At 42.3% G+C, this 16,548-nt stretch overlaps 1 protein-coding gene across 2 annotated transcripts in view; it reads left to right on the top strand.

The window, feature by feature from the left end:
* Positions 1-300: 300 nt before the first annotated feature.
* The window catches only part of CLTC (clathrin heavy chain), a 65,974-nt gene continuing 49,726 nt past the window's right edge, over positions 301-16,548 (top strand). For both annotated transcript variants that reach the window (XM_084803239.1, XM_084803238.1), the window contains exon 1: positions 301-623. In XM_084803239.1, coding sequence (XP_084659365.1) covers positions 582-623 — 42 coding nt within the window. In that variant the 5' untranslated portion in view covers positions 301-581. The remainder of the gene's footprint in view (positions 624-16,548) is intronic.

Genomic DNA, 16,548 nt, shown 5'->3' with positions numbered 1-16,548 from the left:
GGAAGTGCGTGGGTGGGCCCTACAAGCGCCTACGGAAATGACGTCGTCGCCCCAGTCGCATGATGTGGCAAAATGTTTAAAAAAAAAAAAGCATTTGGGGGGGAGGGGGGGGGATGAGGGAGAAACCGGAGCCTGGGGAAAGTGATGAGTCTAAAAAAAAGTAGTCCCTCGGTTGCTCTGCTTTCCCGCAGTCGCGTCGGCGAAGAGCGCTCCGCGCACTGCGTCCCGGGATTCCTACGCCCGGCCGCAGCGCGGCGCTCGTGGAAGGCTACATAAGGCGGAGGGCGTGAGGTGGCTGGGCGGAGTTCTGCCCCGGGATCCTTCCGCAGGGCTCAGCCGTTTCCGGAGTCTGCGCTGCTCCCGGTTCCGCCATTGCGGCTCTCCCGGCCCCTGGAGCCTCCGCCCCCGACCCAAGCTCTTTTCGTCTGCCTGCCAGGTTTCTGCGTCCCCGGAGAGTATCCTGCTGAGCCCAGCTATCCCCCCCCCCCCCTTCCCCTTCTCCTCTTCTCCCTCGGAGAGCCCGGGCAGGCACTGCCCCGCAGCCCCAGTGACAGGAGGAGACCATAGCCCCCGACAGCGCCATGGCCCAGATTCTGCCAATTCGTTTTCAGGAGCATCTCCAGGTGCGTGTGGTCAGGGTTGCTGAGGGCCCTTTCGAGAGTAGGTGGGAAGGAGGAACCTAGCGGCCGGGCCCGAAAAGGGTTCGAGGGGAGGGGAGTGGGGGTGTCGGTATTTGGCATTGATGGAGGAAGGGACACTGTCTTACAAGCTTAAAGGGTTAAGCGAAGTGAGACTAGGATGGAAATGACGAATCGGAGTGCAAAGGGCGGCGGGGACAGGCCTTATGTCTGACGGCCTCTTAATTCTGTTTCCTGGATTGCAAGAACTGCGCGTACTAGACCCCCCCCTTCCCCATTTCACTCAGTCCATTCATTTGGGTAGGTGGGGGAGATTCTCGCGCGTCTCTCCCGGGGCGAGAATTCTCGTTAACGCCGGCCGAAGCAAGGCTGTCACCTTCCCTCGGTCTATTCCTATTTCCACATCGAGTCTGCACCCAGGAATTGTGTGGCGGGTGGGTTGGGGAGGAGCAACCTTTTTCATCCTCCCTCTGCAGCTCACCACTGAGAAAGGCACCTTGGGGTTGGGGTAGCAGTAGCTTGTTTCTTGCTTTCCCCGAACCCGTAAGGAACCGAAGGTCACTCACTGCAGGAATAGAAAGAAGATAGAGGGGCGGCTAGGGGCGGTGTCGGCCACAGGGTGCCTGGGGTCAAGGTCCCAAGGGGAACGCGCATATTTTTTCCTTTCTTGGTTTCTTCCAGGGGTGGTGTAACTCCAAGACTCACTTTGGTTCTAGAAGGTAGAGTGAGTTATTTAGAGGTTATTTATGGTCTTTTGGAATCTAGCAGGTAGTTGTGGGATTAAGGCAGGAGCACATCTCAGTGGACTGTGTGGAATTCAGCAGAGCCTGGTAGTAAGTGCATACCTGCTCTGAGTTGATCTGTAACTGGCTTCCTTTTTTGTAGCCTGGGAAGTCCTCCCCCCCCCCCCCACACCTTATCATGGAGTCAATACAGCATTGTCTAACCTGGCAGCATGCCGACGGTTGGCCTAGGCAGGTGACCATTGGAGGGCTTCGCTGAATTAAGTGTCTTCTGAACTGCTGATTTTCCTGGTTCACTTCTCCTGACTCTTTAACATCATAATTTATTCGTATCAGTCCTCCACACTCCCCCCCCATATCCCCATAAAGAAGCCCGCTTTCAGCTCTATCTTCTCAAGGGTTAATTTCATGAAGGAAGGTGCAATGGTGTAGTTCAAATATTGGTAACTTACCGAGTGGTTTATCACTGAAGGCAATCTGATTTACTTTTCTCCATTAATATACATAAATGACGTTTGATAATAAAGAGGGTGAGCTGAAATTCATCTATGAGTAAAATAATTTCCTATTTCTTTATAGACTTTATCATGTTTGCTTACATTAACAAATTATTTTCCTTTAGGACTTAAAATGTAAATAATAATAGGTCTTTGATACACTTCAGATAATTCATTTCATTTTGGCAATAAGATCACTATTTTGTAAAGGTCTGAAAAATGTCAAGTGACATTGCTGATAGAGAAGTTAATTTTTGTCCTCAATTCAAACTTGTTTGAGTTTCTTTTCTCTGTCAAGAATAGAGTTAGGAAGGCATTTTTCTTTGATGCCAGTGGACAATAGGCTGACCTCTCCAACCTACCCTAGGAGGAGGCAGCCCATGTACACAAATAAGAAAATCTTAATTTAATTCATTGCTTGCTTTAATCAATTTGGCCATGTTGATTTGGGGAGGTGGTCTTTGTCCTTCTGTCTTTGGGACTAACACTTATTCATACTAAAATTTACCAGAAATAGCTTCCAGCAGACATACACAAGAGAAACATGCTGATCACATGATAATTGGTGATTTGAGCAATAGTTTTTCATTTTACTAAATATGAGACAAGAATTGTTGGGTGGACCTACAGGTTGGAATCCAAACTTGTCACTAATTAAAAACAGATTTAATGCAGGTATGGCATGTGAGTAGCAATTTCTGCAAATGCTTGCGGCTGTTCCTTATCAAATTTGAAGATTTTGAATATTTTAAAAATAGTTTAAAAAGTATTCTTGAAGATCTCTGATATTTCCCTTGGGGGACCGTGTTACACTTCAAGCTTATGCTTGCTTGGCTGGTAGGATTCCACCCCAGTAGATAGTGATCAGTTGCACTGGAAGCCCAAATCATCAATCTCTTCCACGATAATGTATCACCTGACGCAGGTTTCTGTCTCCTTTCCTTTAACACATCAGTATAAGGATCATTTCAGTTGTCATCTTAAGTCTTTGATTTCCATGCCTCTGCCATTCTGCTTAGAAAGCAACTTTCTAAAAACACTTAGGAGAAGAACTGGAAATGAGGAACTAGAGAGTGTAGAGTTTACTTGTGAAGCTTAAGAGCAAATTCTAATTTATTTATTTTAAACTTTTAACAAGAATGTTACAAATAAAAAAATTGCTATTTATTTCCATACGCTTATGTGCATTTATTTAGATTAAGATCTGTCATCAAGGCTTGGAACTACATCACATAATTTTAATATTTTATGTGAAGGAGTTTTTGTCAGGGTTGCAGATTCTGAACAAAGTCTAGGCTGCAGAACTCAGTAAGTTCAGTGCTAGCCAGCAAAACCCTGTCTCAAAGAACAAAGCAACAAAACCCCACGGACTGCGGTGCTTGGTTCTTGGCATAAGCATCTTTGCAGTTGGCACATTCTGTTGAATAATTGGATAGTTTTAATTTTCATTTACATATCTCCCAACCCTATCCTTTCCTTTGCATGCTGTGTGTTGCTGAGTTGAATAGTAGGGTTCATAGAGAAAGCAGTGTTTTCCTGGCATATCATGTATGTGTGTGTAGACTAGAGGAACATACCTTCCACCTGAAAGGAGGGGTTAGTGTACCATGGGATTCGCTTCTAAACTGAGGACTGAATATTTTCAGATTTTTCTGAAAGGTTAGTTTACTTGGCTTTAAGGAGTTTGGCCAGTTTTAATGTAAATGCTTGTGCCCTGGTTGGGAACCACTTTAAGGTATGCAGCACCGTAGTTTTCATTTTGATGTGCAGTGAAATTTGTAGTCTTAGGAGCTTGGGTCATGTGCTGTTGGAGCAGTTGTTTGTGATCATAGCTGGGATTTCTATCTTTAGGAGCGTGTGATGATGAGTGAGGACTAGAGATGAAGAGAAGGGCAGGCTCCGCAACGGCTGCTGGGTTGCGGACTCTGCTGTCCTTGGCCCTTAACACTGGAGCAGTGAGGCTGAGGGGACTGCAGTACCCAGAGACCATAGGCAGAGTGGCATTTCTATTTAGGAGTTCTGAAACAGTAAAATGGGATACTTCTCTCCCTCCCCCTCTCCTCCCTCCTTCCCTCTCTCCCTCCCCCCCCTCCTGCCCTTCTTTTTTTGAGATAGAGTCTTAACTATGTAGCCCTGTCTGATCTGGAACTCACTATGTTATACCAGGCTGGCCTTGAAGATCAGGCTCCAGAGTGCTGGGATTACGGGCTTATGCCACCACGCAGTCTTTTGCTAGTGTTGCCTTGGATGGAATCAGACTCAAAATCTTGCTTCTCAGCCTCCTCAGTGCTGAGCTTTTAGGCCTGCCACCATGCCCTGCTGTAATGATTGCCTTTAAGAGATGCTACACAGTGACAGATGTCCCTTGGTGCTCTTGCAGACCACCTGAGTTTGGTTCCTAGCACACATGACAACTTATAATTATCTGCAACTACAGTCCCAGGGGTTTTTCTTACTCCTAAAGACATCAGGGACACATGTGTGGCACACACATTATATATGCAGTCAAAATTTAAAAAAGAGAGAGAGAGTCAGGGCCGATTGTGGTGTCACAAGCCTTTAATCCCAGCACTCCAGAGGTAGAGGCAGGTGGATCGCTGGGAGTTCGAGGCCAGGCTGGGCTACAGAGTGAGTCCAGGACAGACAAGATAACAGAGAAACCCTGTCTCAAAAAACAAACAACAACAACCCAAAAAAAAAAAAAAATAGGAGAGCAAGAAGCTACACAGATTTCCTACTGTTTTTGTTTCCTGCTGGACTTTGTCCTAGGGAAGAGATTAGTGATGTGATACAATGAACAAAAGGGGTCTCTGGTGCTGGTGATGAGTGCTGGCTAAGAGAAATGTGAGCCATATGTGTTGGTTTAAAAGTGTGATGGGGCGCTGGAGAGATGGCTCAGTGGTTAAGAGCGCTGCCTGCTCTTCCAAAGGTCTGGAGTTCAATTCCCAACAACCACATGGTGGCTCACAACCATCTGTAATGTGATCTGGCCTACAGGTGTATATGCAGGAAGAACACTCAATATATAACAATAATAAATATTAAAAATAAATAAATAAATGTGCGACGGTCATGTTAAAAGTAAAGATAGAGGTGGAATTCATATTTTATTTAAGTAATTACACCCAAAATACTATTTTAATATGTAATCAGTATAAAATTTGCTAATAAGGTATTGAACAATTTTTGGACATTTTAGTTTACTTTGAAATTTTATTCAAAATGGGCCTTTTGCACCCAGACTTCTCTGTTTAGAACTTTTCTTCCTTAGAAGTACTTGGTATATATTTGGAGATCATATGCTTTATTGGAAGAAAACCAAATTTGCACAACTAGATTATTTACTTAAGCTTTTCTGTTTTGCTTTATCTTGGTTTATTTTTTATTTTTATTCTTTGATACAGGGTCTTATTGTGTAGCCCTAAGTGGCCTAGAACTCACATGTAGGCCAGGCTGGCATCAAACTCAAAGAGATCCACCTGCCTCTGCTTCCTTAGTGGTGGGATCCAAGGCGTGCACCACCACGCCCGGCTTACTTGAGGTTTCTAATAGTTGGCTCAGTTACCAACTATTAGTTATTTTATTTGAGCTAATGTAACATGAGTCACAGCAACCGTGTTTACAGAGTTCAGTGTGAGGTATTGATTTTGGCCATGTATGTGAATATTGAGATAGATTCCTTCCTTCCTTCTTTCCTTCCTTCTTTCCTTCCTTCCTTCCTTCCTTCCTTCCTTCCTTCCTTCCTTCCTTCCTAACAGTCTCTCACTGTGTAGACTGGGCTAACCCGGAACTTTCTGTAGTTTTCTTGCATCCAGAGTGATTGCCTCCTGTGTCCCCTGTTCCCTCATTCCCCCAGGTTTCTTTGTGTAGCCTTGGAAGGCCTAGAATTCACAGAGCTCTGCCGTCCTCTGCCTCCTGACTACTGGGATTAAAGGTGTGTGCTACCCTGCCCAGATTTTTTTTTCCAGGTAGAGTGTCTCTTAGCTGTATAGTCAATAAGGCTGCTCCCAAGCTTGTGATCCTCCCGTTTCTCCATTCTTTATGGTGATAATGGTGAAGTGAGTATACTCACTGAGGTGGGAAATAAGCTCATAGTTGACGTCGATAGTTCCTTATGCTAGGATGAGTTTATTTTATGTATATGCCATGCTAAAACTACATGAAATCAGCTCACGTTGTAAGCCAGTGGCAGCCATACCTCTAGTGTTTTCCATCAGCACATTAACTCTTGCTAATGCTATTACCTTAAAGGAATCACCAAAAGCTTGGGCTTGAATGTGTTAATGCACAGTAAAACTAGCCAATGTGGGCTCTGACTTCTTTTGTGTTAGGGAAATATATATTTTTTTTTCCTGCTCTGAAAGAAATAACTGTCAAAACTTATTTACCCTCAAATTTGATCTATAAAATCAAGCTTAATTGACTGTTCCAGCTGCTTGAATACCTGCTGTGTATTAAAAACGTGTTAAACATTTTATGTTCATTCCCCTGGATGGTTGAAATTGCCTTCTTTCATAGATGGAAAAGCTGAAATTACAAGCAGCTAACTTACAGGGCCACACAGACAGGGATTATATTTTAATATTTATATTTTCAGTATGGCAAGGTGCTTTTTTTCAGTGATTAGTCTACGGAGTTTGAACTGTAAAATAATTAGTTATGTTATTGAGATGGCTCAGCTGGTAAAAGCACTGTGCTGTGTAAGCCTAGCCATCTGAGTTCAGTCACTTGAACTGTGGCATGCATATACATGCTCACACACGCACACATACATTATAATACATAAAATTAAAAAATAAATATTAATCCAGGTGTAGTAGCACATACAGTTAATCCCAGTACTCAGGAGGCAGAGGCTGGTCTGATCTACAAAGTGAGTTCAGGACATCCAGGGCTACACAGAGAAACTCTGTCTTGAAAAACAGCAAACAAACAAACAAACAAATAAACAATATATATATGTATATATATATTTGTTTTTCTATACTGAGGTGTTCTTTATTAATATACACACTTAGTAGTGTTTTTATACATTTGAGTGTTGTGTCTGTATGTGGGTGTATGCACCAAATGAAGCAGTGTCCACAGAGGCCAGAAGAGGGCATTGGATCCCCTGCATCTGAAGTTCCAGACAATTGGAAATTGCCATATGGTTGCTGGGGATGGAACTGAGGTCATCTAAAAGAGTTGCCAGTGCTCTTAACTGCTGAGCCATCTCTGCAGCCCCAGCAGTTTTATTTTGGCTGGTTTTGTTTTGGAGATAGGGTCTTGATATGTATGTAGACTAAGACCCTTGACTTCTTCATCCTCCTCCCAAGGGCTGGAATTGTAGGCAATGTCCACCGTGTCCAGCATAATAGTTTTGCCCTAATTATTTAGATGATACCTTTAAAGAGGGTTTTCTCCAAGTTCTCAGCAGGAAACAAACAAACAAAAAACCCAAAAAAGATTAAGATCAAGTTAACTTTTGACCAGGATTATCCATATTCCTTAAGTAAAAGTTTTGGAACTTTCCTGCTGTCTTTTCCTTAATGACAAGAGAGAGTGTGTTCCATTCTGAAGCCACTATTGGCTATTTCACTGTATATTCATATTTTTGGGTTTATACTAATGCAATGTTAGTACTTCCTGTTCTGAGTTAGTAGGTAAATAGTAAGGTATTTGTATTTTTGTTTGTTTGTTTGTTTGTTTTTCTTTTTTTCTTCTGTTTTTAGAGACAGGGTCTCTCTGTGTAGTCTTGGCTGACTTGGAACTCACTTTGTAGACTACGCTGGCCTCGAACTCACAGACATCTGCCTGCCTCTGCCTTCCGAGTGCTAGAATTAAAGGTGTGAGCCACCACCCACCCGGTGGTAAATATTTTTTATTTGCTTGCTTGCTTATAGGTTAGGTAAAGGAGCCCTGCCCCCAATTATTTCTGAAAAGAATGAGAACCAAACTCATTAAAACCACATTTCATCATACTATGAAATTTTAAACTTTAGTGTACAATTCTGGAAAAATGCCAGTCTGGGTTTTATTTGATTATGTCAGGATTTTAGCTTGTCCCAACTTCCTCAGTTAGTATACTTCTTGGCAACTGTGAAGTTAGACTGAGGTATAGGTCGTGTTTATGGCATAATACTTAGCCTTTCTGTACAGATAACTATTAATTCTTCCCAACTGCCTTGGAGAAATGTCCTTTTATCTACTCAAGGTACACATGTGTAACGTGATGAAGGAGACAACTACAGCCTGCTCAGTTACTGAAGCCAAGGTCTTGGAGTTCTGCCAGGCTGTTTCTTGTTTCTTGTTTCTTATACCTACACTATTTCTGGAGTAGGGAAGGGAAGAACCGTATGGTGATGCACACTGAGGGGTCTTAGAGATGACAGTGTTGAAGATCTTCATCTGTTGAAACTGAGAATCATAGTAGATGAAAAGTAGGAGTTGGTTAGCAGTTGCTTTCATTTATTTCTGATTATCATCTGAGAAACTACCAACTACTACACATGCTCAGCTTGTAGAATTTATAAAGGCACAGACCTATATAACTTGAGTGGGCCTTAATTATTTGAGGATGATTAATCAACTGAAAAGAAACCTCTAAGGGGTACAGGGTTTATAAAATCGATCTCTCCCCATATGGCATTAGTCTGTATTTGGGCTTATTAAACTGTGGACAATATGGTTTTGTGTTTTTTTGATTCTTTGGTGGTTTTTTGAGACTCACTTTGTAGACCAGGCTGGCCTCGAACTCACAGAGATCTGCCTATTTCTGCTTTGTTTGATTTTTAACCATAAAACTTCCTTTTAGGAAAGAATATTTATTAGCTCTGGTACTCTAGAGGAACAGAAAATGCTCATCCTCTGCACCATCTCTCTAGCACAGTTTACTTTTCCTATATATGAAGAAAGTAAAATAACTGTTCGTCCGTCCGCTCTTTCTTTCTTTCTTTCTTTCTTTCTTTCTTTCTTTCCTTCCTTCCTTCTTTCCTTCCTTCCTTCCTTCCTCCTTCCTTCTTTCTTTCTTTCTTTCTTTCTTTTCTTTTCTTTCTTTTCTTTCTTTCCAGGCTGTCCTGGCTTTGTAGACAATACTGGCCTGGAATTCACAGTGATCCACCTGCCTCTGCCTCCCACATGCTGGAATTACAGGCGTGTGCCACAGTGTCAGGCTCTGAGTTTTTATTAAGTCTATGGAATCTCTGAAAGTTAATACTTTCAAGGAGGCTAAAAGCTTTTGCTTGTGAATGCAACTGTGTGTATATATGCTCACTTGCTGGCAGTAAAACCCAGAGGGTCTTGCCCAGTTAAGTATAGCTAACACCCTAGTCTTTATGATTTTTTTAATTTAGCCATTTTAACATGAACATGAATATGAACATACTGTGCCATGTTTGTGGCACACTTTTGAAAACCTGGGTCTCAACCTGTATCTTGGCTCTTGGGAAGCTGAGGCAGGGGGACTTGAGTATGAGGTCAGGCATGACTTTATAGGAAGACCTTATTTCCAAATAAATAACTGAATGATTTAGTGTTTAAATGTGACATCACTTAGGTGTAGTTATTTTCAAAACATTTTCATTGCCTGAGCTGGAATTCAAACCAGTTGAGCAATCTGTCTTCCTCTCATTTCTTCTATTCCTTGGCAACTGGTAACCTGTTTTCTGTCTCTAAGGACTTAATTTTGTGGCTATTTTACATAAATGGAATCATACACTGTTCTGCTGTGTTAATCGGTAGTATTTTGCTGTGTCACTCAGCCTTGTGCTAACTTGGCTGTGTTAGCCTCTTGAGTCCTAGGATTACAGGCATGTACCACCATGCCTGGCTAAGAACAGGTTACATATTTAGGAATTAAAGAGAGTAAAATAAAAATTATTTTTAGATAGTGGAAAGAAACTTTGCTTATATGAACTAAACTTTAATATAAGCAACAAAGCTATCCTTTCTCTTTGACCAAACAAAAGTTATTTCTCTTTCTTTTTGAGTCAGGGTCCCACTATATAACCTTAACTGGCCTGAAAATGCTGTATAGACTAGGCTGGCCATAGCTCAGAAGATCCACTTGCCTCTGCCTTCTAAGCACTAATGCACCACCACACCCAGTGTCCTTTATTTTTGTTTTTGTTTTTTTGAGACAGGAACTCTGTGTAGCCTTGGCTGGCCTAGACTTGTTTTCTAGATCAGGCTGGCCTCGAACTCACAGGGATCCGCCTGCCTCTGCCTCCCGAGTGCTGGGATTAAAGGCATGCGCCACCACACCCGGCTGTGTCCTTAATTTTTAAAACAGGTTTCAAAGATTGTGCATTACTGAAATGAATTTTTTTTCTTTTTAGAAAAGATGATCTACAGTTTGAATACAAGTACCTAAAAGCCTAAAGTCAGCATTTTTCCCACCTCAATTTCTTCATTAATAGTTTATGCTAGGGCTGGAGAGATGGCTCAGTGGTTAAGAACACTGCCTCTTCTTCCAAAGGACCCGGGTTCAGTTCCTAGCACCCACATGGCAGCTCACAACTGTCTGTAACTCCAAGATCTGACACTTTCACACCAATGCACATAGATTATAACTAAATAAAATATTTTAAAAAAATAGTGTATGCTAAAGTTAGAATTGAATACAAAGTTAAAGTTTGATACAAAAATTGTACTTAAAATATCGGATTGAAGATGGACATGGGGACGTAAGCTTGTAATCCCAGCACTTGGGAGACTGGGCAGAAGAGTCTTAAGTTTTAGGCTAGCCTGGACTATATTGAGATCATTTCTGAAAAAAAGACAAAACTAAGTTGAAAAAACAAAAAACCAAGTTGCCAAATCACAGATGCTCAGTTGGTGCTAACTGAAGACAAATAAACTAATAATTGCAGTCTTGTTTGAACTTCCTGAAATGTTAATGCTAAGTGATTTTGACATAGCTAGCTGCTAACTCTTTATGCTGAATGCAGTTTCATCATTCATGTGATCTTGAAACTTGTGGCGCTTAAGTTCACAAGAAAATATTTTAGTAACTAATCTGTAAAATAAAACGATTCTGGTTTAGTAATTTATAGCACCATGTAAACTGGTCGGATGCTCATGCCATCAATTAGTAATCCAAGCAGAAAAGGAGCAGTAGAGCAGGATGTCTAATTTCTTAACAGGTCTGTTAGCATATGGTAGAAAATTGACACGAGTGTCTGCAGCACCGGGCCTGCTGGGTTCAGCCGAGTGTGACCTGAGTCTCTGGCTAAGAAGTCTGTGTGTCGTGGGCTCATGGCATAGAAACTGAGCTTTAGGTAGTCATGCCAGGAGACTGCTGTCTGCCCAGCTGTGTTCCTACCAGCTGTGCAGGTGGTGGTGTTTTGTGTGATCCTGGGGACTGAGCCCAGGGCCCTGTGCTTGCTTTTGCACACTGCCACTGAACTATAGTCCTGTCTCTGCTTTTGAGGGTCTTTACATTGGCAATAAGTTTTATATTCTTGAGCCCTTGAAATAAGCCCCCTCTCCTCCTTGGTGTGTTCTTTACCTGCACAGTGGCATTTATACGAGAAAGGGCATAATCTTGGAATACCATTTCCATATTCAAGATTTTGGGTAAAAAAAACTTGCTATATTCCCTGGAGCTTGGTCAAAATTGATCAAATGTTTCATCTGATTATTGGATTTTTAAATGAATGAATAAATTTCAGAGGTTTGGGTTTTCTTTGTTTTTTTTTTTTTTAAGATTTATTTGTTATGTATACAATGTTTTTTTTTTTAATGTATACAATGTTGTGTCTGCATGTACACCTGAACACCAGAAGAGGGCACCAGATCTCATTATAAATGGTTGCGAGCCACCATGTGGTTGCTGGGAATTGAACTCAGGACCTCTGGAAGAGCAGCCAGTGCTCTTAACTTCTGAGCCATCTCTCCAGCCCTTGTTTTGTTATTTAATCCCAAGCAGTAGTAGGTTATAAGTAGAAAACATTCTGGAGATCTTTAAGAGACTCTAGTAGTCGCAATCCTTGTCGCTGGCTGAGTGTTCTCTGCTTGTATTATATTCAATTTGTATTTACTTCAAAGCCAGAAGCCCTCCTAATAGTGATGCCTTCAAAGGCTCACCTGGAGTAGAAACAAACCTGTATGCTTATTTTATTCTGTTTTTGTTTTGTTTTTGTTTGTTTGTTTGTTTTTGAGACAGGGCTTCTCTGTGTTATCTTGCCTGTCATGGATCTTGCTCTGTAGACCAGGTTGAGTTTGGACTTGAACTCACAAAGATCCACTGCCACTGCCTCCTGAGTGCTAGGACTAAAGGCATGTACCACTCACTACCATCCTGCAAAATCTGTGGGGGTTTTGTTTTGTTTTGCTTTGTTTTTGAGACAGGATTTCTCTGTGTAGCCTTGGCTGTCCTGGACTCACTCTGTAGACCAGGCTGGCCTCGAACTCACAAAGATCCACCTGCCTCTGCCTCCCAAGTGCTGGGATTAAAGGTGTGTGCCGTCACAACCCAGCAAAACCTACTGGTTTTAAGTGTGGGATCAGCAAAGGTTAGAAGTGTTCTTATTTGTTCCTTGAAATTTGTGGAGCCAACAGAAACAATGGCCGGTATCCTGTTGATGGAATAAACCAAGGATTGCTGCAGTCTCAGCATTATTCTTCATTTCCTGCAAACTACAGCAACTGCAGTTTTTGACATTGTGCTCTCCAGTTTCCAGGAAGGTCTCAGTGACGGGACAGCTCAGCATTTTCCCAGTGCGTTTAGTCCTGGTGGAAGGTAGAGGATGTTTGGGGTTTGCAGAGGAAATTAGACTGAGTGAAAGATGTAGGCTAGGTAGGAAGTTAAGTAAGTCTTGAAGTACATACTTTAAAATACCCACGCTGGTGAAGTAATGGGGGTGTAATGACTGTAATAGCTGCAAGCATCTAAAACTGTCGGCCTATTACATTGGCGGTTTCTACTTAGTAAGTCCTTCCATGCTGCAAGAATTAACAGGAGTGTACACAGAACATTGAGGAAACAACTTTGGTCTGAAACGCATATATGCTCGTGCATACTTGCTGATACTGTCAGTTTTCACATGAAACCAGAAGGATCTGAAAAGTGTGGTGCCAAGCAGTAATTGTGAAACGTAAGTCCTAAGTAACGCAGTCAGAAATGCAAGCTTTAATGTACTTGAGTTTTCAGCTGACATAGCTGCTAAAGAGCTCTGTTCCAAGTTTCCGAGGCATTTAGTGGGACACATCCTCCTTGAGTGTACTTACAGAGAAGATGGTTGTGATTCATTTCTTCCTGTCTGATCAGATGTAAGACTGTTAGGTGGATGAACCTGTTACTCAGTAGACAAATACAGTTGCAAGTGATGGCAGAGACTGAGGCATCATGGTAGTGGGGACTGTCTGACGTGACAGTAGTTTGGTTTTATTTGGTTGTATGCCTTCTGCTGGCAGTTTGTTCTCATGTGTGTTGCCAGATTGTGTGGTCCTTTAACAGTGCTTCACACTTCCGTCACTGCATATTCTGATGCTGACTTACCTCTGAGATTCCTGGTTCCTTGCCTTCTCAAGGGTTAACTGTTCCTTTCAGGAAAACAAGAACAAAGCAGTTGTCTCAGCAAATTTACTTAGGAAATGGTAGAAAAGTATTCACACCAGTCTGTTGCAGAACAGTCTAACAAGCTGTAGTCCTAGAGCTTACTAACTGGAAGGACAGAGCTCCCTAAAACAGTGTCCATGTGTGATCCTAAGGCTTGGTGTGTGTTAAGTCAGTAACTGGGCTTCTGTTTTTGTTTTTTGTTTGTTTGTTTTTCCCTTCTTTTTTTATTCTTTTTTGTTTGTTTTTTTTTTTTTTTGGTTTTTGGTTTTTTCGAGACAGGGTTTCTCTGTGTAGCCTTGGCTGTCTTGGACTCACTTTGTAGACCAGGCTGGCCTCGAACTCACAGCGATCCACCCGCCTCTGCCTCCCGAGTGCTGGGATTAAAGGCGTGCGCCACCACGCCCGGCTGTTTTGTTTTTGTTTTAAAGACGGCCTCACTATATAAACTCTGGCTGGTCTCAAAATCATAGAGACCTGCCTGCCTCTGCCTTCTAAGTTCAGGTATTAAGGGGTTGCATCACCATGCCACACCCCAGCCCCATTTTCAATAAAACAAAAAAGCTAGGGGTTGGAGATATGGTTCAGCAGTTCTGAGTGTGCACTGCTCTTTCAGAAGGTTTGAATTTGATTTCCAGTACCCATGCTGGGTGCCGCATTACTTGCTGTTCTCCAACTCCGTGGGGCCTGGCTGGATTCGGCTCACCTTTCTGCACAGCAAGTGCTCCACCAACTGAGCTACATGTCCAGCCCACCATCTAGATAGATTTTTATAGCATTTTGCTCTGTTTACTTTTTTAAATTTTGCTTAAACATTTTACAGGGATTCAAGTTTCTATGGTGTTTCACCTCTAAGTTCTTGAGGATGTGTCTTTAGAAAGTAAGAACATTATATGTGTAGCCACTAATACTTCACAGCTGAGTTTCTGCAAAATAGTCCGAATGTGTGTCATGAACTGGTGTTTGCTTAAATCACCATCTCAGCCAGATCTCTGTCTTTCAGTTTGTCTAAAGTTTTCTTTTAAAACATTTTTGCAGCTGGGCGTGGTAGCGCACGCCTTTAATCCCAGCACTCGGGAGGCAGAGGCAGGTGGATTGCTGTGAGTTTGAGGCCAGCCTGGTCTACAAAGTGAGTCCAGGACAACCAAGGCTACACAGAGAAACCCTGTCTCAAAAAACAAAACAAACAAACAAATTGTATGGATTTTGATTTAGAACAAAAGTGAAAGAGTAGAAGAGAGAATTTCCAGGCCAGGTTTTATCTATAGTCATTAAATGTGGGCTGCTGTGGGGAGGGAGGGCATTCTCGCCTGGACACTTAAGCTGCTGTAAGCTTGTGATCCTCTTGCCTTAGCCTCCTTGAAGCCACAGTAACAACGTGACCCCCTCACCAGCCTGTTCCCACTGTACTTCATTTGACGGCCTTTTGTTCCAGTATCTTCTTCACTACTTAAAGGTGATTGGCAGGTGTGATACTTCTCAGTATAGGTTATAGTGTGTGTTTACTTGAGAATAACTAGACCATCTTTCGAAACAAACCTACAGTTACATCTTTCAAACCCAAGCTATAGACTTAGGAGGCAGAGGCAGGCGGATCTCTGTGAGTTCGAGGCCAGCCTGGTCTACAAAGCGAGTCCAGGACAGTCAAGGCTACACAGAGAAACCCTGTCTCAAAAACAAAACAAAACACAAAAACAAAAACAAAACAAAACAAAACCCAGAAAACCAAATAACCAAGCTGTAGTTAGAAAGTTGTGACTTAATGGAGCGTGGTTATGCTCAGATTTAATCAGTTACCCAGTGGTGCTGATTGTGTCAAAAGATAACTCAAACAGCAGGTTGACTTGCAATGAGAAGACCTACTTGCCTCTAGATTTTTAAAACCTAGAATGTGCTTTATCCAAAGGCATTTTTGGATAGGTGGAGTTCTGTATAGTTTTGTGACATGCCCCTCCATTTGGAGTCTTATTTGTGCAAGGTGTCTGTAAAATGATAGGAGGCGGATGCAGCCAGACTCATTGCTTGTGATATAACTTGATGAAAGTTGTAGCTGAGTTTTCTGCATCACAAATTTCTTTTTCCTCTGTGTTTTAGGGTGAAAGAAGCTTTGGAAACTAACCTCGTGTTAGTTTTAGCATTTCACATTAAATCCTTACAACTCTGAGAGTAGGTGCTGTCTTTTCAAATGTTTAAGATGAAACAATACAGAGATATTAACTTGTCCGTGGCAATTTTAGTGGAAACACTAGGGCCCCATCCAGACGTTTGGACTCTTTATGAGGAATCTAGCAATTAGTTGTGATGCCACTTGTGCTTTATTATCAAGTTATGAAATTTACTCTAATTGTCTACTTGAATGACATTAGCTTTACTGGCTTCCTTTCCAGCGCCAACATTGGACACATTTTTATCGGTTGTGATGGCCTTTAGCAGTGCTGCTCTGTACACTATGAAACCGTTAGCTAGGGTGACTTAGCAGAAATATGTGGCATGGCTTCTAAGGCTCTGTAGAGAGCAGAATTAGAAGTTTTAAATATTGTTCTCAAAAAATAAAAGAAAGCAAGCCTTGGGAGCTCATGCTTGAAATCTGCCCCCAGGAAGCAGAAGGATTACTGTCCCTCACTGTCCCTCTAGGGTTATCTGGAGTACACAGTGTGTTGTAGGACACCTGGACTACATAGCAAGGTTGACTTTTTAAAAAAAGAGAGGGAGGGAGGGAGGGAGATGGGGTAGATGACAGTGTCTCCAGTAAGATTCTGAGAACCCGCTAACTGTTATCAATATAGTGAGACAAAATTCACACCCGCAGCTTACGGACAGCTGAATGAAGCAGATAGTGAGGTGCAGTGACAGCCAGTTGACTTGTGCTGCAACCACAGCTCTGCGGTGTGTAGTTGCTGATGGTGTCACTGAAGGCCTGTGGTGGTGGCCGTTGTGTTTAGCATTTCACATCAAACCCTCACAACTCTGAGAACAGGCGCTGTCACTGCAAAAGTTTGAGAGAAAGGAACAATACATAGATACTAAGTTGTCCATGGTTATTTTAGTGGAAAAACCAGGCTACAGGCAGACATGGGACTCTTCATGAGGAGCTCAGAAGAGCAATTCATTTTAGATGCTGGTTGAATTTT

The sequence above is a fragment of the Acomys minous genome (genome assembly GCF_964271855.1).
Source record: "Acomys minous genome assembly, chromosome: 12".
Classification (NCBI taxonomy): Eukaryota; Metazoa; Chordata; class Mammalia; order Rodentia; family Muridae; genus Acomys; species Acomys minous.
Note: the sequence above shows the minus strand (reverse complement) of the source record. Positions and strands in the feature narration are given on the sequence as shown.